Source organism: Pipra filicauda, unplaced genomic scaffold (assembly GCF_003945595.2).
Source record: "Pipra filicauda isolate LSUMZ 115617 unplaced genomic scaffold, ASM394559v2 scaffold14_size4853619_pilon, whole genome shotgun sequence".
NCBI classification, from domain to species: Eukaryota; Metazoa; Chordata; class Aves; order Passeriformes; family Pipridae; genus Pipra; species Pipra filicauda.
Genome location: NW_024103985.1, coordinates 45749 through 66467, shown reverse-complemented (window position 1 = coordinate 66467; position 20719 = coordinate 45749). Strand labels below are relative to the sequence as shown.

Below are 20719 nucleotides of genomic sequence, written 5' to 3'. Positions count from 1 at the left end.
TGCAGCTCAGACCTAGTGACGGTGTGTGGTGTTCATTTGTCCCTTAGTGTGTCGTCATTGGCCTGCAGTCAACAGGGGAAGCGAGAACATTGGAAGCTTTGGAGGAAGGTGGAGGTGAACTGAACGACTTTGTTTCCACAGCAAAGTAAGACTGAAGTTTTAGAACTGTTCTTTACAAAACTAACATTCATCTGGTTTTGTGTGTGTGTGATTTGTCCTTTTATGTGTCAAAAGTTCATCAGTGCACAGAAAGTTGGGAATCCTTTAGTACTGATGTTCTTTACTGCAGCTTCCTGTACCTAAGGTCTGACAGTATTGCTCAGGTGACCCCTTGGTTAGTTCCTTGTTCTTCTGGCATTCCAAAATGTTTTCAGGTGTGAACAGCTCGTGCTATTCTACTCAAACTGGGAGGAGGGGAAGACTTGTGGAGTGTGTACTGCAGTTAAACCCCAGAGCAGGTTGCAAACCATGACTTCCTTCTATGAGATGAGCCAGAACCAATCCCAAGGCTGCCTTGCTGGAAATCTTAATAAATTAAATTAATCTGTTACTTAAACCGAGCAATAAAAAAATAGCAGTAGCAATACCACTTACTATCAAAACCAGATTTAGTAGATTTTACGTAACAATGCTGTAAAATAAATGTCTCCTGCTTTCAAGGTGACAAATACAGCAATACAGGTGATAATATTCAGAGTGCTCCTGTGCACTCATCAGGAATCATTCTTCAGAGAGCTGAAGCAGTTAAAATGTTACAGCTTTGTATTTTAAATAAATGCAAATTCCACTGAAGAACTCTCTTTTTTCTTACACAGAGGAGTATTCCAGTCTCTTATTGAAAAGCACTTTCCAGCTCCCGACAGGAAGAAGCTGTTTAGCTTGTTGGGAATTGACTTGACTGCTCAAAGTGACAACAATTCACCCCGAGACAGCCCTTGCAAGGAGAACAAGATAAAGAAACGAAAAGGTAATGCTGATGTTCTTACACTAATGCCACAGTGGAAATGGCGACTTCAGAGCTGCCTAGGAGTGAACTTTGGATAAAATATGGGAATATCTGTACAGTCATTCATGTAAGAGCGTGTATTGCGGGTCTCTGAGACTTTAGTTGGAGATTCCCATTATTAGATTTAAAACTGCTGTTGAAGCACTATATCCTGTACATTTTGGGTACTTTTTGCTCAAAATTGGATTGAGCTGTTATGGGTGCAAAATGCTTTGCACAAACCATTTCCCGATGCAGTCACACAAATAATTGCTTTCTTTTCTTGAGGCTCAGTAAAGAGAAGTCTAATGCACCCCATTCCCAAACTGATTATCTTCTTGTCCAGAAGTAGGTGATGATAAAAAACTTGGGAGAGAGATTTTGCTTAGAACTTTCTTTCAAACAGTTCTGTTTTTAGAAATTGAGTATTTTTCTAGTTTGTGTGCAGCAGTGGTAACACAAACCTCAAAGTGTTGACTACAAGCTTAAACTAAGTTCTTTTTCTTCTGGGGTGATGGATCAGGTGAGGAGATAAGCAGAGAAGCCAAGAAAGCTCGCAAGACAGGGGGCCTTGCAGGCAGCAGCTCTGATGAGAGTGAGAGTGAGTCTGATGCTTCAGATAATGAAGAAAGTGACAATGAGAGCTCCAAATTCTTGAGTTCTGGAGATGATGATGACTTCAACCCATTCAGAGATGAATCCAGTGAGGATGATGAAGATGGTAAGAGAGTTTGTGTTTCATCAAGCAAGTAGCTGTATTTGCAAATAATAAGCAGAAAATCTTTCCTAACCATTTCAATGAAGAACAAATAAGTGTTTGCTAATCACATAGTTTAGTCCTAATGAGACTGGAATTAGCATTAGAACGTAAATCTTCAATTAGATTTTACACACTGGAGTTCAGACTTCTGTAAGTCACTTTTTGCAATGAGAATGTATTTCCTTCAAAGGGAAGTATTGGCTGTTCAGTAAATGTTTGAAACTTTTAACTTTAGATCCCTGGCTCATTAGAAAAGAGCATAAAAAAAATAAAGAAAAGAAAAAGAAGAAAAGCATAGACCCAGACTCCATTCAAAGTGCCTTACTAGCCTCTGGCCTGGGATCCAAACGACCCAGCTGCTTCACTTCCACTGTTGGTACCACCACCTCGAGTACCAACACGTCTGGTGAGAAGTTTTTGATGTTGATTCACTTTCTTAGCAGTTGGGCAATGAAATTCTAAATCTCAAAGAGTCTCTCTTGAATTTCAGCAAACAGCAACACAAACAGCAGCTTTGTAACAAGTCAGGATGCTGTTGAAAGGGCCCAACAAATGAAAAAAGAACTGCTGGATAAACTGGAAAAGCTGGCTGAAGATCTTCCACCTAATACACTGGATGAGCTTATAGATGAACTGGGTGGTCCTGAAAATGTTGCAGAGGTAGGCTGGTGTTCACATGTAGAAAAATGTATGTTTTTAAAGAGCTTGTTCATCAGTTTTAGGCAGTAATCTCACAGGTGGTGAGAATAGAGGTTACCTTGCTGGATGGCTCTGAATTAGAGAAAGTTGAAGATTGTTTTAGAATACAGAGATGAGTTCTGAGTGGATGAACAGGTCATTTCAGAGCCTGAGAGTTTCCTGTTGGGTAAATCACACCAGTTTCTCTTGCTTTATAGTGGTCTGTTTCTCTAACTAGCTGTAGTCAATTTGAAGCTTTAGTTCATCCTCCAAGACAATGGAGATGAAGGACCTGGGTGTGTTAATGAAAAGCTTGATTACTTATTCTCTCTTTCTCAATAACTTCAGAAATAAGTCTTCAAGCTGCCTGTCTCTATCAAGTAGAAACATCATTGTGATTTAAAAGGCCCTGTCAAAATCAATGACACTCTAAGCTATCTGTTGAGTTTATTTTCTTAGTACTGCTGGTAAATCCCTTATGAACAGTAGCATAATATGACATTTTTACATAGATATGCTTTGTTATGCTTTTTTTGGTTCCCTGAGTTACCTCTAAATCAGTGTTCCACATAGCTGGTCACGGCATCAACCAAAAAATAACCCAGGTTCTCTATGTACTTTTGCACTTGGAGTAAATTGCTGACTCTATTTTGAGGTTGGTACACGAATAAATAGCAATATTGCTTGGGGCTTTTGGTCATGGAGTGGTTTTGATATTGCCACAATGAGCTTGTGTTCCCTTTTCCTTTGGAAGATGACGGGCCGCAAAGGGCGGGTTGTGAGCAACGACGACGGCAGCATTTCCTACGAGTCCAGGTCTGAGCTGGACGTGCCTGTGGAAATCCTGAACATCACAGAAAAGCAGAGGTTCATGGATGGAGATAAGGTAATCCTTAAAGAGATAAAACATGCCAGATGCCATGGCAAAACCAAGCTATTGAGTTGTGGCTCAGCCATCATTGCACAGTGACTCGTAGTAGCATTAGGATAAAGTATTGCCTAATTATGAAAGAAGGAGTGAAAAATTGTGGTTTCCTCTTTCTCACTATGCTTTCATTAGCAATGGGAGGAGAAGGAATGAAAAATTGCACTGGAATGCTGAGACATCTTTGTTATATGTCAATTTTAAATCAAAATACATTACAGAAATATGTCTAAGAGTTATCCTTTCTCTGAAGAAGAGAAGCTCCAGGGACCTTATTGTGGTCTTTCAGTACCTGAAGGGAGCTACAGGAGAGCTGGAGAGGGCCTATACTACAAGTACTAGTTAATAAGCATTTTCTGTTCACTGCTGCGTGTTTTGTTTTTCAAATCAGTGTGTTCCACTGTGCTTGAAAGGTCAGACAGTAGTTTGGGTGACCTCAGAGGCTTGTCCTTGAGGTGTGCACCCATGTGCCAAACCAAAAACTCGCACCTTTAAGCTGATCTTGTAAAACAAAACATGTTCAAAAGGCAGATTTGTGGTTCATATCTCTGATTCGTTGATCTGGATAACTGTACCTCTCCTTCCATGAGGTAATAGTGAAATTGGGAAATGGGGAAAACCGCTGACTTGGTATAAAAAAACTTGCAGAGACAAGGTTAGGTTGTTAACCCTAACAAGGATTGAGAAGTAATGCTGGGAAGAGTGATGGCTTTTGTCCTTTACATTGCAATCTGAAAGAAAATCCTGACTGGAATGATGGTAGGATTGAAGGTGATAAAGAAGGAGGGGGGAAAAACCCTTCCCAGTGGTTCACTTGGGCCTTGCTGCCACAAGAGGGCAAATGGAGTACATGTCACTGTGTGGAACTTGTGTGGTCTGTTGTGACACTTGAGGGTAAAGACTCAGTTCCTGTAAGTGACTTGTGCACAGTCCAAACATGTACATTCTTTGAAGGCACCAGAGTGTCCAGATCCTCCTTATACAGCAATAGCAGCAACTTTTTGTCTTCTGTGTTACTATTGGAACAAGTCTCTGTGTCCCCTCCCTTCTTTCTGAAGTGCCAGCCAATGTCAGAGCAACCTCCTCTCTGGGATGGCAAGACTGCAGCATGTACCACCTGTTCTCATTTGTACAGAGATGATGTTGAAAAGTAAAGAAGCAAAACCCACTCCTTTCAGTCAAAAAAAATTAATTAACATTTCTAACTGATAAAGGGAACCACACCTTGTCTCCCCTCCCTCCTACTTGCGATAGGAAGACCAAGTAACAGTGACACCACTCCACTCTAATGTTTGCTAATAGCTGTATAATGAGATTTTTCTTAGACACTGAAAACTGAAGCTTGATTTTGGGTTTATATTTTTCTTCCTCCAAGAACATTGCCATCATCTCAGAGGCCGCCAGCTCTGGGATATCATTGCAAGCAGATCGGAGAGCCAAGAACCAGAGACGGAGAGTTCACATGACCCTGGAGCTGCCCTGGAGTGCAGACAGAGCAATACAGCAGTTTGGTAAATACTTTTTTTTGTATCCTTTCTCTGGCAAACTTAGTAATACTGCCTGAGTTTACTGCTGACTCACGGGAGATCAGATTGAGTAGGTGACCTCTTAAGGACCCCTCCAGTCTTCTTTACTCATGAGCAGAATCTGCTTTTTCTGCAGTCATAGCTAATTGTCTTGAAAGTTTTGAAAGAAACCTTGCAAACAAGCCTGTGCTGCAGCGTTGGAGTTTTATTCATGTATCCAGTGTCTTTATAAAAGTTGCCACAGCTCTAGAGCATCTGTGCTGCCTTCTGTTGGCTGTAATACGGCAGAAACTTAATTTTTAGCAGGATTAAGTTCTAGCTTTTTTCCTCACTCTACACAATTCATACTTTATTAGAAATATTCCATGAAGTGGAATTTATTTAACATACGTGCTTCTATTTAATTATCCAGGAAGAACTCACAGATCCAACCAAGTGACTGCTCCAGAGTATGTGTTCCTCATTTCTGAACTGGCAGGAGAGCAAAGATTTGCATCCATAGTTGCAAAAAGACTGGAGAGCTTGGTAAGATTGTTTCAAGTGGTCTGAACCTTCATTTGAGAAAATGCAAATTAGATTTCTTTTTCTTAAAATTCTGTTTAATGACAACTGTGTGTCTTAACAGGGAGCCCTCACCCACGGGGACAGAAGGGCCACAGAAACTCGAGACCTCAGCAGATTCAATTTTGACAACAAGGTGATGGTTCTATTTTTGTTGGAAAACCTGTGCTGTGGTGCTTATTCCACAAATGACCTGTTGAGGAAGGATCTTTCCCATCTCCTACCTTTAACTGTATCACTTTCTGAGGTAGCCAGTAACATTCTTAATTCTGTTTGCAAAGCCACGTAGAACACAAATGTGTGTAAATCACTGTTCTGCCTTGGCAAAGTCTTAACTAAATGGTGTGTCCTTTCCATCACAGCTGAAAGATTGATTTGGCAGTTCTAATTAGAAATTAAGACTGCTTTGTTTTCAATTATAAGCTACACTACATAAAGGTAATAACCAATTCCCTTTACTATTGCAGAGAAAAATGTTTTATTGTGAATCAAAGTACATGTGCTTGGGGCACAAAGACTGGATCCCATTGATAGAATAACTTTCTTTTCCTTTCACAGTATGGCAGAAATGCTTTGGAGATTGTTATGAAATCCATTGTGAACTTGGACTCCCCAATGGTCTCACCTCCTCCTGATTTTCCTGGAGACTTCTTCAAAGGTAAGATAATTCACTGGCTGCAATAGCTTTCTTTTGATCCTTTTCCAGTAGGCAGAAAATGCAAATAATTTGAGAGCTGTAAAACATTGTTACTATTTAAACTGATCAGCTGGGACAGATGGGAATAACAGCCAGGGAGAGTCTGTGCACGTTGCTTGAATGTTGAAGTTCACGTATGAAACAAGATACGTGAAGTCTCAATAAAAGGAATGTTCTGTATCTGCTTGGCCTGACTATTATATACAGTTCTTTAACTACACTTTCCCATTATCCATTGTGATATCTTGTTCTCATCCATGGGGCCACTGGTGGTTTTCACTGCCTCTGCTTCCTGGAGGGACAGAAGGCAAAGTCCTGTCTTGCTTATTGATGTATTAGGTAGAAATTGTAAGTAACGGAATCAAGGGGTGTCACAGTTTTGGAATTGGATCCCATTGCTAAACAAGCTGTTACTTCATTGGGTTATTTTTAGATGGCAAAGCAGCTCTGATTGAACTTCCTTCTCTTTCCTAGATGTTCGTCAGGGATTGATCGGCGTGGGCTTGATAAATGTAGAAGACAGATCCGGAATACTGACACTTGATAAAGGTACTGGTGTGTTCAGTGTATCTTTGGGATGCTGCTGGGAATATCATATGCCATGACAGTGGATTCCTAGCAACAGGACTGAACTTATTCTATCTTCAACTATCTAAGAAGTTACTCTTTTGAAGAGCGTAATGTTTTCTCCATTTCTGAAAGAATGGATTTAAATAGTCTTTGAGACTCTTTGAGTAGTGATTAAGAGCTTGTTATTATCAAACTTAATCTTTGTTGACCTAAAACATGTATTTCCTTTTTTTTAAGATTATAACAATATAGGGAAGTTTCTGAATCGAATTCTTGGAATGGAAGTCCATCAGCAGAACGCTTTGTTCCAGTACTTCTCTGACACGTTAAATGCAGTTATTCAAAATGCTAAAAAGAATGGGAGATATGACATGGGCATCTTAGGTGAGTAAATAATTTGTCAGTACTCTTGTACTTGTGTGAGAACAGAGAAACAGAATAAAACTGTGCTTTCCTTTTCAGATTTGGGCTCTGGGGATGAGAAAGTAAGGAAGGCAGATGTTAAGAAGTTTTTAACTCCTGGATATTCTACCTCTGGACATGTAGAGCTGTACACAGTAAGTTAATTCTGTATCATCTTTATCAAAACTGACATACTAAAAGCTTTTACAACATGTTTAGTTCCTATGTGTATAACTGTTTTAAAGTCTGTTCCCACTCAAGTACTCCCACTCTCTTGTAGATCAGTGTGGAGAGAGGAATGTCTTGGGATGAAGCAACAAAGCTCTGGGCTGAACAGACAGGTCCAGATGATGGATTTTATTTATCACTACAGGTAAGGTTCTTCTGTCTCTTGGTTTATGTTCAGGGAAATGTAACCTGAAAAATTTACTGTTCAAAGTAATCACAGCTCAGTTTTGCAAGATACTTTTTGAGTCTTACAAATTCATTTTAAATTTGTTTTTAATGATGAGTATGAAGTGCTCCTTTTAGCTGCTCAGGATATTTTTTGATAGGAATATGAGCCCAAAATAATAGCTCTTATTTAAACCTGTATCAAAAAACTAGATGCTTTCACTGTGAGGAAAAGCTGGGAGGTTAATGTGGATCACTGTGTTCTAGAGGTGTATTATTATTCCTGGTTGTAGTATTACAAACTCTTACTACTCTGTAAAGAACACAGAATGGAATCACTTAAGACACTGTCATCATGTTTAAATTTAGGAAGTTTTTGGTTTGTCTTTCTTTTTGCAGATAAGAAATAACAAGAAAACAGCAATTCTAGTAAAAGAAGTGAATCCTAAAAAGAAGCTTTTTTTAATATACAGACCAAATACTGGGAAACAACTCAAACTAGAAACATGTGCAGACCTGAAAAAGAAATATAAGAAGGTAACCATTAAAATTATGCTTGTTTTAAACTGGAAAAAAAATTGAAAATAAGTATAAGGGCTTTCTTTTTCTGGTATTTTTATATAATTCTGGCAAGTCAAAAACTAGGCTTCTTTCTCCAGAGCAGGGCTTGTATTTAGGTCTTTTTAAGCAGGTCTACATGGTTTTGGCATTCCTAAATCCAAAACTTTCTGAATATAAATTATCTGTGGTGTGGTAATACAAAATGAGATTCTCTAGCAAGTGTTGAATTTGTAAAAACTTGAGGAAGCAGTTCAGGTTGATTTACTGAAAAAGCTCTGAGGTTCTGCTGCATTTGAGCATTTTGCTCATTCTTTGGGATGGACAGTTTTTGAAGTTAGGCTGTAGGATGCTGTACCTCTGCACCATCATAGTGTTGGTGCTCCCTCTTTTCTCACAGTAATGAACAAATTGCTTGTGTTCTGTGTAAGTGTTGATGTGTTTTCCTTTATTCCCACTCTTCCAGGTACCCTCTGAGGATGCTCTGCCACACTGGTTGGAGCAGTACAATTCCTCTGCAGACACCTGCACCCACGCCTACTGGTCAGTGTTTGTGTGCACACCAGTGCTTTCATTCTAACTGGTTTATCACTTCTGTTACTCTTGTGAAATCTTCCTTAAGAGAAATTGTCCCATGACCAGTCAAATGACCCAACTTTCAATGAAAACATGAAGCTTTGCACTCACCCTAAAGTCCTAATGTATGAGATGAATGCTCTTGTATAAATTACACTCAGTAGAAGTGCGATGACCCAGGAGTAGCTTGTGCTCGAAGTGTCTTGAGCTGAGCTATTATTGTGATCTGATAGTTCAGATGTTATTTGGGGGGGAAAATGTTTATACTTTGTGTAGAGATGAGATGGATGGGAGAAACATCTGTTCCTGTGCTGCCTGTTGTGTGTCTGAACTCAGCTATGGCCGAATTCCTGAGGAACAGCACAACTGGTAGAAGTTTCAGATTGATATTGGAGCTTCTGAAATGCACTGATCAGATCCCAGTGTTGTCACCTGAGAATGGCAGTGTCTCTGACTCTGCACATTTTGAAGAGCACTTTACCCTCAGAGCCCTGCTGTCCCTTAGTGTGTCTCGCAGCCCTCACTTGACTCTGAATAACATCTTAAGTAACTTCAGGTCTCATTTTTAATGAAATTGGATACTTTCTGTTTTGCAGAATTGTTTTGAAAGCTTTTTTCCCCCTCTGTCTGTAGGAGAGGCAATTGTAAGAAGGCAGGTCTGGGACTGGTGTGTGAGGTGGGACTGCGCTGCCGGACCTACTACGTCCTGTGTGGCTCCGTGCTGAGCGTGTGGACAAAGGTGGAAGGAGTTCTGGCCTCTGTGAGTGGGACAAATGTGAAGATGCAGATTGTTCGCCTGAGGACAGAGGATGGGCAGAGGATCGTAGGTGAGTGCACTGCTCCTCCTTTACTGCCAGCTTGGAGGAGAAGGAAGTTGTCACTTTGTCCCAGACTTGTGTAAAAGATGCTTCTGAGACAACAGGCTTGTCAGAGTGTCTGTTGGGGAGGGGCAGAACTACAGCTGTTGACATCTGTGTTTCAGCAGTGTAATACAAACAGTGTTTGGAGGCAGGTTAAAGAAGGAAGAATTTGTTTTCAGCCAGGCTTTGAGACACTTATTCTCTCAGTTCTTTTGATTTACTCAGAACAAAAACATCATATTTGGTCTCTGCCAGCCAAGCTACCTTGAAATCATAATGGCTCCACTTTCCTCCCTACTCTTGAAAGAGATGAGTAGGCACTTGAAATAATTGTTTTCATAGTTTTTGGACTACTGAAAGTGTGCAGAATGACTTCAAGATGGTCTTCTCACTAAACCTCTTTGTGAAGCCCTCAGAGGCTGAAATGTCCGTATTTTTTAAAATGTGGATTTCCTCTGGATATGCAATATCCTGGCAGCTCCTCCTCTAGGAACAGTTTTCTAGGATGTTGGAACTAGGTTTAAACTTCCTTGATGGTGTAACTTGTGTGAGACTAGAAAAGCCAAAATAGCCTATATCTGGTTTCATGTGAGAGTGAGTGACATAAGAATAAATTTTGTCACCGGGTCAAAATTTTTAAGGTCGTGAAGCAGGAGAGAGGATGAACCTCTGAGAAGCAGAACTTGTGTCTGTGCTGGTTAGACTTGGCATTGCAAACGCTCACTGACTGTTGCATAAATTACATGGTGGAATCACCAGCCCGAGGTTTTAACGAACAAAGTGTTCATGAAACAACTGATTGGTTGCTGTTCCCAGGTTTGATCATTCCTGCAAATTGTGTGTCGCCCCTCGTGAACCTCCTGTCGACGTCCGACCAGTCGCAGCAGCTCGCGGTGCAGCAGCAGCAGATCTGGCAGCAGCACCACCCCCAGAGCATCACCAACCTCAGCAACGCATAGGAGGAGGACAAGCTACAGGTGTTGACTCTGGTGTTTTGAGGAAAAGGCTGTAAAAGCATATCACTTGCATAAAAATCAGGGACAGATTCCAAAGAAATATAACTTTTTCAGTTCAGTTGTGTGCTCTCAAATACTTTGGGAATAAAGAGATCTAAAAAGGTTGGTAGAACTGAAAGCCAGCAGTTGTTTATGGTGGTGCATCTGTCTTTCCTTATGCTCTCTGTAGTGCTTCCTGTTTGCTTTTACTTTTGGCCTTTTAAGCTACAAACCACGATTTGTTTGAAAACGCTTGAAAATCCCCAAGCAGGCTTTATTTTTATCTTGTCATACAGTGCTCAGGGTTTAACGCAGTGCATCGATGCCATTGCTGTGGGAGATCTCGAATGCATGTATTGAGTATATATATAGAAAATACATATTGGGTTTTTCTCTTCAATTTGAGTTTATAAAAGCATGAAACCTAGAGATTGCACATCATGCATTCAGGTTCCTTCCCAGTTTCTGTTTGACAGTGCATGTCTTTGGAAACGGGCGTGGACAGGATAAACACACGAGGCAGGAATTCAGAGAGAAACACAATCTTAGTTGTACAGCATTGGTTATTGCATTTTTATAGTGTTTATACCCAGGTGTTGCATTTTTTCTGGTTCTCTCCTGGGGGTTATATATTTGAGTCTACAACATGTTCTTTTTGTGATAAACATCTTAAATTAAAATTAATTCATTTTTAATGTATTAATGGTATTCCTAATGTGTACTGCAAAGATGGCTGGATGCCTGTTTTTCCTTAAATTGAAGCATTTCCTTAATCTGAGGTGGTTATGGAAACTTAAGTGCAAATTCACTTCCATCTCGCATACAATCTTCTATTTTTTACTTCATTAACGTAATTTAATTTGTCACTTGTAAGATGAAACCTTACTTGAGCTGTAAATTAGAGAATGGGAAACACTTGAGGGTTCCGCTGTATGTGCTGTTTCTGTTACCCAGTAACTTGAATACTGTTTAATATGTTGTAAGACATTGTAGAGTTTATCTGGAGCTGTTTAAAAGAAATTGTAATGTACAAATGTGAATAGTCACTTATCTATAATATGGGTAAGTTTTGTTTTGCCTATAATAGTAGATGTTTATAAGAAAGTGAAGGACAATGTTTGTCATTTCTTGCTTGCACAGGTTGCACTATTGAAAAATTGAGATTGTATAAACCTGTCCAAAAAAACTACAAGATAATGATCTTGTAGATGTCAAATAAAAGTTATTGTACTAACAAGAAGTGGAGTCTTGTTTAGGCAATCATGGTATTCCAAAAAAACTAACAAGTCTGTGCAATTGGAATTTGACAGGACTTGGCATGTTCCAGGCTGCTCTAACCAGGCTTCTGTCTTGCAGCCCAAATCTCTCAGCTGAACTCGCTAATGAGGCAAGAACTAAACTCTGTTTAAAGCTCCAAATGTGTGTTTTAAGGAAGGCTCAGCTGCCAGAGCAGGATCACTGCAGGGGTGGCACCTCCCGAGGGTCAGAAGGAGCTTCTCCGTAAATAACGGGGCAGAAGTTCCACAGCTTGAGGCCGGAGTGTGTTCCCTTATGGAATTGTCCTCTTGAGGCTGCAGTGTGTTCCCTTATGGAATTGTTTCCCTTGAGGCTGCAGAGTGTTCCCTTATGGAATTGTTTCCCTTGAGGTTGCAGAGTGTTCCCTTATGGAATTGTTTCCCTTGAGGTTCAGTTAACTCTGCCTGTGCCACCAGCCCAGTGCTCACGGAGCCCCTGCTCGGCAGGGAAGGGAGTGTGCCCACCTCCCTCAGCTCCAGCCTGAGCTGGTTGGGAGATTAAACCCCTGCTCACGCTTGGGACTAACTGGGAATACAGACCTGGAATAAATCCTCTGCTCCCTGTTGCTGTAGCACCTGCTGCATCTCTGTAAATCCTTGGGATGCAGGTGGTGGGTGTTGGGAGCAAGGGAAGTGTGCCCGAGTGCTGTCAGAGCCCTGGCAAACTGTGGAGCACGGGGTGTGGGGAAGGATGTTCCTGTGTTCCATACCCACAAGTGCATGGATTTGGCATCCATTCCAAGAGCAGAGGTGGGATTTTTGAGGAGTGTGTTGACGGATCACAACTGCAGCAGACAGGGAACCAAAGTGCCAGTGAGGGCAGGCTGGGTGGGGACTGCCCTGGCTCTGGCTCTTAATTGTTATTTGATGTAGAAACTTCTGGGATCTGAGATGGTAACAATGTTTTAGGTCTTGATTGTCAGTGAGATGGTTCTAGAAGTCCCAGGTTCACAATTAGTGATTTTTTTTCAATTTTTTATCGTTTGAAAAAAATTACTTAGACTTGCTCAGTTCCTTAGTGCTCTTCTCAGCCTGATGTTGCTGGGATGAGCAAATGCTGGATATTCCCTGTATTGATAAGCAAAGCAAGCTGAAATTTTATTTCAGCCTCCTAAACTTTCCATAGACTTGTGTCCCTTGGAGGGGGAAAAAAGCTGACAGTACTTCCAAGATCCATAAGAACCGTTCCCATTCCAGAAATCTGTTCCTCCACTTGCTGTCCTTTGCCTGCTCTCTGCTACTTGCCACCATCACTGCCTTGGCTTTGCCACCCAGTTACTAACACAGCTGCAGCCACAGCTCTGGACTGTTAAACATCTTAAAGGTTAACAGCAAAAAAAGAAAAAAAAAATAGCCTTCAAGCTCCAGCAATGTTTTCTCTCTTGAAAATTCCTGCTCAGGTGGTTGGGATGGGGGTTTGGGGCAGTTTGTTCTCTGCATGAGCTGCTGCTCCAGCTTGGGGGGAAAAGGAGTATAAATAGGGTGAGGATGGGGTGAGGAACAGTGAGTGGTGTCCCTTTGCAGCACTGCCCCTGAGACAAACATCCTCCTGGGCAGGAAAGGAGACCAGTTGTCACTATAAATTACCAGGCAAGGACGGTCTCTGTATTTTCCTGCTTGTGGGGTATTGATCTGCTTTGTAAAAATGAAGTACAAAATGTTCAGTGGAGTGGGTATAAAACTTACAGAGGGCAGATGTCTCTGATAAAGGGGCAAAGCCACGTGTAAAATGGTGTCAACTTCTGTGCCATGGGAGTTTTGGACTCGTGCTGCAGAAGGAGAAGGTACATAATTAAGTTGACTTGAGAACTGAAACCCAAATTTTGGGGTTTCTTTTCTAAACTGTCCCCTGACAGCAACTAAATTATGACTTGTTAACTATGTCTGACACATTAAATGCAGTTGTAACCTCCTAGAATCCTCCTCCCACAGCAAGTTTTCCACTATTTCCAGTGGTTCATTGGGAACACACCTCTTGTAAGGACTTCCAAGTTCCCTGAAGATGCGAGTTGTCTACTCTGTGTGTAGTATTTTCTTTGTAAATGAAGAAATCTCTGCAACCTGTAAACGCTTGTCCAAGTGAATTACCCAGGGGATTTGTATTTTCCTTTTGCATTTGGAATAACTTCCCTCTGCTCCAGCGCAGTCTGTACATATATAGAGTCTGTATGTATATAGAGGTGTTAAAGGCTACTGAATATTGAATGTAAATAACTCCTGTTTTCCTGTGTTTTTTTTTCCTTCATTCCCTTCCCAAGATGTATTCCTATTTTCTCAGCCTGCCACCTGGGCAGTTTGTGTGTACTTTGAAATATATAGAGATCATATATAAACCTCCCAGGGTGTGTGTGTGCATTGGGGATGTTCTGTGTTGTCATCAGTGTTTTAAAAGCTCGGTGTCCATGTTCCGTGATCCTTTTGATGCTCTGTGGTTTTATTCTATATTTTTAGTGTACAACACATTTTTTTGACAGAACTGATGTCTTTCAGTGACACAGCGAAACAAATATTTGACTTTTTACAGAGTTTGTTTCCTTTAATCTTTTCAGTGCATTTCAGATCTTGAGCTTTAGTCCTAGAAACATTTCCATTTTCTTCCAATTATTTTTATCTCCAGTTGTGCATTCAGGGAGCTCCTACAATCAGAGTTCTAGAATTAAATTCTATCCCGTCCTAACATGTCAAAGTGTATACTACATTCAGATTAAATGTGAACTGTGTCTTAAAAGCACTCTAGAAGGGTGAGGATTTCATAGAATCTTAGAATGTAAAGGGGTTGGAAGGGACCTTAGAGACCATTCAGTGCCAACCCCTCTGTCATGGGCAGGGGCACATCCCACTAGACCAGGTGTTAGTAAACAGTTTGTTCTATTTGCTGGTTTGGGAGTGGAAATGATGCATCTGTTGTAGAATATTTCCTGGGAAAACTTTGAGCGTCCTGTCATATCTAAATGTGCAAAGTGAAGGTAGTGGAACTTTCTTACCTTAGAAAAAATGATGCATTTCTTAATTGTCAGGTAAAAACACATATATTTACCTCAGAGTTGGAGATAAATGAGAATCCTTAGCTGGTCCTTTCTGTGGTCAGTCAGGCTTTGAACAGTGAAGGTGGAGAACGAAGGGGGGTGGTTTGCTCAGTGCTGCAGCTCCAGGGTTTGGCTCTGTGTCATGAGCTCGTGGGGATGAAGGGGGTTGGCAGGAGGAACAAAGTAACACAACCTCCTTAGGTTGGGTATTGAGTTTGAAAAAACGCTGTTTTGAGGGGAAAAACATGAAAGAGGGAAGAAAAGGCTGTAAACAGCTGAGGGCAGGTTGCCCCTAAAAACTTGTGCTGAAGAGAACAAGATGTAAAAACCTCAAGAACTTCCTTGATCTGATGTGCTTTGCTATTTCTTTATGGATCCAAAATAATTTTGGAATAAAGTTTGAGGCAGTAATAAGATTCAAGAGTAGGAACTGGACAGGTTTAAGATGAAGCCAAAACTCATGTAAGTTTTTCACCTGAACGGATCCTGCAGGTTTCTGTTGTCCTGCACCCCACGTGTGAAGGATCTGAGACATCTGTGTGGAGAGCACAGGCTGAAAGGAAAGGATCTGGTGCAGCTAAACCAGAATACGGAAATACATTCGGATTTAAGGGATGTCCTGCAGCGTTAAATACCTGAACCAATGTGAGTTCCATTTTATTTCATAAGAACTAAGTTTGGTTGGTGTCTCTGAACTCAGCTGTGCTCAGGGCATCACTTCCATGAGAGGGGTCACTGTGGAGGAATAGCCTTCCTACACTTGATCTTCACTGGGAAGGATAAAGAGACATTTCTACTGCCATTTCTGATGACACATTGATGTCTCTAATCCTGATTTGGAGAGGATAACGTGGAAAATGCCAGATTCATTGCAGGCACAGAATCACATTTTTATTTGCCAAGTCATTCGATTTATTTATCAGCCACTGACATATTGAATTTTATTGGAAGTGGGTGTTTGCTGCCTTGGCACCTTCCAGCAGCCCTGGGGAGGGTCTGTACTCCCCTGCAAAAACCCACTGTGAGCCTGCCCTGGCACAAAGGACATGCTCAGCTTTTAAAGGAGGACTTTGCTGTTAGTACTTCTTCAGTCACACCTTTGACAGTCCAACGTGACAGAATTCCAGAGACACGCAGGATTTAAGCTGAATTGTAGGAGTTCTTTTTATTGCCTGCCCTAATTGGAAAGCTTTGCCACCCTTAGAGCCTCCATCCTGCAGGAGTTGTGCTGCACATCCCCACGTTCTCCGTGCCAGCAACCAAAACCTGCGTGTGCCAACTGTCCAAGAGTGGCAGAACTTGGAGTGCCTGGCAAGAAAATATCACAGCAGTGTGCAGAAAGAGTTATACTCCCCAAAATGACAAACTGAACACGATGAGTTCTGTACTGAGTTCTTTTTGGTAAAAAATTGTTAAACAAATTAAACTGACTACTATGTTGGGACTTTTTTCCCCTCTTTTAATTTTCTGCTGTGGAATTTGCCCATCCAGAGATGCTGGAACACCTTTCAGCAACACATCTGCATACCTTAAATGTACTCATTGTCACTCCATTTTAGGATCCTCCAGACCAGCAGAAGTCTTCTTGTAATGATCCAAACAGCTTTTCTTTCAATACCCTTGAATCCCCAGCACTTAACCTGGTTAATGTCACTAGTTAATTAAACTGCCTTTATTAGCAGTTGAGAACAAATTCACAACATTCTCTGAATGTTAATTGCAGTGATCTTAAAAAAGGGAGGAGGGCTTATAAAAACTGTATCAAGATTGGAAAGAATCAACTTCTTCATGTTTTATGCAGAGCATGCAAATGTCTTTCCTTTATCCAAAGATTTAGTTTGGGATAAACAGACTAATCTACTCTTATGTTTGTACATCTTCTTATATTGACTTTTATTCTCATTTTCCCCAAATTTGGAAAAGTGTTGATGCCAAGTTCTCAGCAATAAATGAAGATGCCCAAACCTCAGAATTTAATTATTCATTTTCACAAAGCAGTAGACTTTGTTCTGCAAGTAAGGGAGAAATGTCTTAAGAGAAGTTTTGGTTGGCTCCTTTCCAGTACGTAAATAATACACCTTAAAAACGCCAGCGAGGCAGCTCGTGAGCTGACAGCTCCTTCCTTTGGAAGTCCAGGTCTGCTTTGTGTGCTCCTTCCTTCCACATTTATGAAGTGGAAGGACTGACTGTGTCTGGTAAATGCACAATGAATTGCAGGGCATGAAACCAAGATCTGTATCAGTTTAGCCAGAGAAAGTTAAATCACAAACCGAAGTGCAAGTGGTTTAATTCCTCCTGGGTGAGGTCTCCCCTGAAGTCACCTGGAGGGAATACAAATGGGAGCAATGGAACGGTGAAGATTCGAGCCTGTAGCTGGGATCCACAATCTCCACAAACTGCAAACGCAGTCGGTGCTTGGGATTGGGATTTTCCTGGCGACAGCTCCTGCCTGCTTCTGTGAGCGGCCCCCCAGCTCTGCCATCCCAGCTCAGGCTGCTGAGCCTCCTGCATCCCACTGGCCCCTCGCTGCTTCCCAGGGTGGACTCAGCAAAGCGCCCGTGTTTCGTCCCTTCTCTGGCAAGAGGAAAGCCCATCCCAGCCCCACGAGCTGCTGGGGAGGGGAGGATGCCCTGGCCTGCTCTGCCCTCCCGCAGCCCTTTGGGGCAGGTGGGTCAGGGCCTCGGGGCTCCTCCTTTGGCTGGAGCCTCCCTGTGCTGGGTCTGAGCCTGGCAAGTCTCGGGCTCAGACTGCGCTGCTTAAATCGCCAACGCTGCCGCCCGTCAGGAGCGTCTGCCAGGGCTGTAAATCCTTCACATCCGGGATTGTCCCTCCCTTTCTGTGCACGCACAGACTCTGACACAGAGGGACAGCGAGGCGGCTGCCAGGATGCAGCATCTGCCGGGGGAGCTGCATGGCCACGGCTCCGTGGGGAAAACCCACAGCCTGTCCACTCCAGAGGGAGCTGGGGAGACCCCACGGCCTCCCCTCTTCACTTTGGGAGGGGGAAGGATGGGCTCGTAGGCACTGCTCCAGGGCAGGAGGCTGCTGCTGTCACTCCTCAGGTACATGTTTAGGGAGAATTTGATTATTTGGTTGCTAAAAATACTTGGTGTTTCCAAGCCCTGATGCTGTGGGATCACCCTGTCCCGCTGCCTCCGCTGGGAGAGAGAACTGGCACTGCAAGACTCTGCACCCACTCAGAGCTGGGCACAGGGGCTTCACACCAGCCATCCTCGTGCACAGACGTCACTTGGCAAGACACTTCAGGGCTCTCCCTCCTGCTCCAAGCAGTGTCCTGGGGCAGGAACTCAGCAGGCGTGTTAGACTCACCCCGGTAAAACCTGTGTCTGGGCTCTGGGCTGGCCCAGGGACAGAACTGCTGTGCCTGGCAGTGCCAGCCCAGGGCTCCACAACACCGACAGAGACCACTGAGGAGCTGCCCGTGCCACACTCAGCACTCCAGAGACTGATGCTGCTTCACTGTGATTTACCTCCTTTCCCCTGCTCCTCTCCCCCCCCTACTCTGAGTTGCTGTGAAGCTCCACATTCCTTTCCTCGCAGTCATTTCCATTTTCCAGCTCTGGGCTTTGTTTTCACTCTCTCCTTCACTTCCTTTGCTCAGATGACCAGTAACAAAACAATCAGAGATGCTCCCATCAGGATCCAGAGCTCTGATCCCATCAGGCTCTGAGGGACAGCGGTGTTTGTGCTTCTGGTTATTTGTTTCAGGAACACGCCACTGGTCTGGTGACACTTGGTTTGCACTTGGAAGGTTTTCTATGATGCTCAACCCCAGTGTGTCCCTGCAAACTGTGATTTGACTCTGCAGCCATGGCAGGTGCCACGTGGATGATTATTTCACGTGGTGTTTGATGCCAGCCTGCCTTCAGGAATCACTCCAGGTGAGCCAGCACTCAGCTTTGCTGTGGATTCCTGTGCTCCCAGACGCAGAGCAGGTTCAGGAGCTTTCCCAGACAGGGCTGGGATGAAAGCAGGTCTCTGAGGCTCCTCTGCCCCAGCCAAAGGGTGGGGTATTCCCTGCCCCGGGCCCGCAGCCACGCAGGGGGAGGCAGAGGCAGAGGGCCGTGCCCCAGCCCAGCAGTGCCAGCTCACGCCTTGGCACAGCCTTCAAGGGCTCGGGAGTGGGAGGAAAACAAGAGTCCAGCCTGCAGGGCAACAAGGGAGAGTCCTTCCAGGCAAACCTAAGGAATCAGGCAGGGTGGAGCACCCGTTTGTCTGGAAAGATGATGCAGGGAAGCCCTGTAATGTGGGGATAATGTGATAATCCATTGCTGCAAGCAACAGCAAGGAAGGATGAGCCCCTTGGCCCAAGCCCCCATCCTCTCCTCTCTCCTCTTTCCTCTCTTCCCATCTCCTCTCCTCGCTGAGGGCAGCTCCGTAGCTTTATTTGCCTGTTCTTACCAAGCAAAATGAAGTGGTTTCCTTTCTGCTCTTATTTTTCTTTGCTGGTTTTCATTGGAATCTGGGCTGGTTTTGATATTGGTGCCTGGTGCTTGTTTGCCTGGCAAACTGCAAAGAGGAAAACTCTCATTAGAGAGATTCCAGGCCTGTGCTTTTGTGGCTGAGGGCTTGGAAACTTCTCATTCCTGCTCTGTGGTTCTCCAGGGAGACCTCCAGACAGAGCAGGAGAGAACAGGCTTGCTACTCGCACTATCTCAGAGGTAAACCCAGAGTAGCATAAAGGCCTCTTTATTTTAAACATTTCCAGTCTCTTCCGACAGCTTTACAGGTGCTATTTGCTTTTTCTCCTCCTGGTACACGACATCCCTAAGGCAGAGCGTCCCCCTCGGAGATGGAACGGGCCTGGAATGGGCTCGGGAGCCCACGGGGCAGCGCCCGTGCGATGCGGAGCAGCTGTCGGCCTGGCAGGGCTGCTCCTCTTGGCAGCCAGACAAAGGACTCAGGAGCAGGAGGAAAACAAGGCTGGGAGGGAAAGTCGCTCCAGATAATATGGCATCTGGCCTGAGAGGAACCATCTTGAGGTGGGGAGCAGGGCTAGACTGGGAAAGTTTGTCCGGAATAGGCATCCAAGCCTCGATCCGGAATTGTTGCAAGGCTGTCTGGAGACCTGAGCCAGGAGCTGGGAGAGGATTTCCTGGCACTCTGTATCACAGCCCCTCTCACAGAGGATCTCAGAGGGCTCTTTCTCCTGGAGGGGGGACCAATGTAGAGCTTCTAGAGGGATCTCGAGGTGTGAGAAGAAAAGGCAACAGGGTGGAGCTGCAGAATCTGTATTTTTATTCAGCATTGGGTGTTTCTCTTGCATTTTGGTGAGGATGGGGCAATAGGCAGCAAACATCAGCCAAAAATTAGATCACAGAGGAGGGACACCAAGGGCTGTCAGATTTCTCTCAGGAGCAAAAAGAGCAGAAGGGAAACGTCGTAGCATCAGTAGGAAGCAGTTGTGGGGAACAGAGACAGGAATGTAAGGAGCTGCAGCAAGGCGATAAGAAAAGAGCAACAATGATGCCAAAAAGCATGAAATGCACAATTTTCCCTCTGTGCCAGTGTCCCACACTGCCCCTGGAGTGTACAAGGTGTCCTTGGAGCAGGGCCTGGGGAAGGAGGTGTTCTGCACCAGGAGGTGCTGGCTCTTTACTATCCCAGTGAGAAAGGCATTCAGCTCTGTAAAGCATCTTTGAAAATGCTATTTGTTAGAGACAGTTGCCTCTACTTGTGCTCTTCACAGAGGTTAAACCTTCCTTCATTCAAGACTTAGAAAGCTTAATTTTCAGCCTAGGCCTACCAGAGACTTTTCACTTCATTTTGGTTGATCATCTTACTTTTAGCAGAAGAGCAGTTTGGAGACTTGCAGATTAAATTAGTGCTCAGAAACTTGTACGAGCATCTGTGATTATTTTATGTATGATGCTGGATCCCCAGAAATGTGG

General features: G+C 43.4%; 1 protein-coding gene across 3 annotated transcripts in view; it reads left to right on the top strand.

The window, feature by feature from the left end:
- The window catches only part of SBNO1 (strawberry notch homolog 1), a 32716-nt gene extending 18597 nt beyond the window's left edge, over positions 1-14119 (top strand). For 2 of the 3 annotated variants that reach the window (XM_039378871.1, XM_039378872.1), the window contains exons 15-33: positions 48-145; positions 816-967; positions 1509-1706; positions 1981-2151; positions 2236-2405; positions 3178-3309; positions 4724-4859; positions 5287-5399; positions 5500-5571; positions 5994-6093; positions 6607-6681; positions 6940-7086; positions 7165-7259; positions 7385-7477; positions 7897-8034; positions 8522-8598; positions 9265-9458; positions 10308-12132; positions 12171-14119. In XM_039378871.1, the coding sequence (XP_039234805.1) occupies positions 48-145; positions 816-967; positions 1509-1706; positions 1981-2151; positions 2236-2405; positions 3178-3309; positions 4724-4859; positions 5287-5399; positions 5500-5571; positions 5994-6093; positions 6607-6681; positions 6940-7086; positions 7165-7259; positions 7385-7477; positions 7897-8034; positions 8522-8598; positions 9265-9458; positions 10308-10450 (2304 nt within the window). In that variant the 3' untranslated portion in view covers positions 10451-12132; positions 12171-14119. Of the gene's footprint in view, positions 1-47; positions 146-815; positions 968-1508; positions 1707-1980; positions 2152-2235; positions 2406-3177; positions 3310-4723; positions 4860-5286; positions 5400-5499; positions 5572-5993; positions 6094-6606; positions 6682-6939; positions 7087-7164; positions 7260-7384; positions 7478-7896; positions 8035-8521; positions 8599-9264; positions 9459-10307 lie in introns of all 3 variants that reach the window. The other variant, XM_027737573.2, reaches the window with a different exon arrangement.
- Positions 14120-20719: the final 6600 nt, after the last annotated feature.